This window comes from Penaeus monodon, chromosome 12 (genome assembly GCF_015228065.2).
Source record: "Penaeus monodon isolate SGIC_2016 chromosome 12, NSTDA_Pmon_1, whole genome shotgun sequence".
NCBI lineage: Eukaryota > Metazoa > Arthropoda > Malacostraca > Decapoda > Penaeidae > Penaeus > Penaeus monodon.
Window position 1 is genome coordinate 47,758,747 of NC_051397.1, and position 1,241 is coordinate 47,759,987.

At 42.5% G+C, this 1,241-nt stretch overlaps 1 protein-coding gene across 1 annotated transcript in view; it reads right to left on the minus strand.

The window, feature by feature from the left end:
- The window catches only part of LOC119579800 (glutamate receptor-like), a 7,392-nt gene extending 6,676 nt beyond the window's left edge, over window positions 1-716 (minus strand). Inside the window, exons 1-2 of the mRNA XM_037927685.1 lie at window positions 500-716; window positions 53-156 (exon numbers count right to left, since the gene is read on the minus strand). Coding sequence (XP_037783613.1) covers window positions 53-156; window positions 500-697 — 302 coding nt within the window. The 5' untranslated portion in view covers window positions 698-716. The remainder of the gene's footprint in view (window positions 1-52; window positions 157-499) is intronic.
- Between the last annotated feature and the right edge of the window lie 525 nt (window positions 717-1,241).

Below are 1,241 nucleotides of genomic sequence, written 5' to 3' on the forward strand. Positions count from 1 at the left end.
TAAATGATTTAAACTGTGTTCAGCGTATGTAACCAGAAACAACAAAACATACTGAAGATTCATCTTAGTGGTTAGCATCTGCAGGAGATCCCACATGATGCCAGAGTAAACCGTTTTTCCATTGCCGTCTTGGCCGATGAGAAAGTATGGCTGCCACTGTTGGGAGAAAAATGAACGAACTATAACGAGTTTGATATTCGCTGTTAGTTCAGTGGTAATAGGAATGAATCTCTACGGTAGGTTATTTTGCCTTCTGTTTTCCTTCATTTAATTTTGTTGTTGTTTTACTTGTGCCTATCTTCTCCCAGAAATATTGTTGTTGAGTTATTATTAATCTGTGACTCCAACGCAACTCAGGTTTGGAACCTTGGAGGATACAACTCCAGGAATATAACGGCATATTCATAAATATCGAAAACCCTTTTCTGAAAACACAACCAAACGTTTCCAAACACAGGACATAAAGAGCAAATTACATTATTAATCGAGAATTACTCACCGTTTCTGCCGCAATCCTGACGAAGGTGACGTTGGCGGCTGCGCTTTGGGCTGCCATCCTGGCAAGCTTCCTGGCCGACGGGATCGCGGACGGGCTCCTCCCGGGGACATCAGCGGGACCTCGAGTGCCCGCGTCTTCGGGCATTGCTTGCAGGGCGACCGCCATGATCACTGTGAGGGTTGCCGCTAGGATGACCATGTCTGGCAACTGTTGAGAAATACATACATATTCACATAAAAGCACACACACACAAAAAAAGAAAGAAAGAAAGAAGGAGGAGTTGTAACCCAGCTTTATATATGTGATGTTACTGAAATGTGTATGCCATTATTATTCTATTTATTTGTTGTTATATTCTACATGACTTGTATAATCTTATGTATTGTCACATGCCTATAAACCCACACACACACATACATATAAGTATGTCCATTGCTTTACCTGTTTATTCGTCTCTCGTTGCCACACTAGACATTCCAATGTTGTATTGTCTATCCCCTTCCACAAGAGCTATGCATTGTTGTAACAGTACCTTTCATCGCCAATGATTGTCATATGTTAAGCACGTGATCTATGCCCATCTTTAGACCACTGTAGGAGATGACAGGCAGACTCCCTGCGGGCACAGCCGTACTCCATCATACAATGTAATAAAGATGTCTAGACATATTTGTTGTCTACCTTACACCCTAAGCTCGCCACCTACCATACTCTTGTAGGGCCCATCATTCCGGCTCTTACG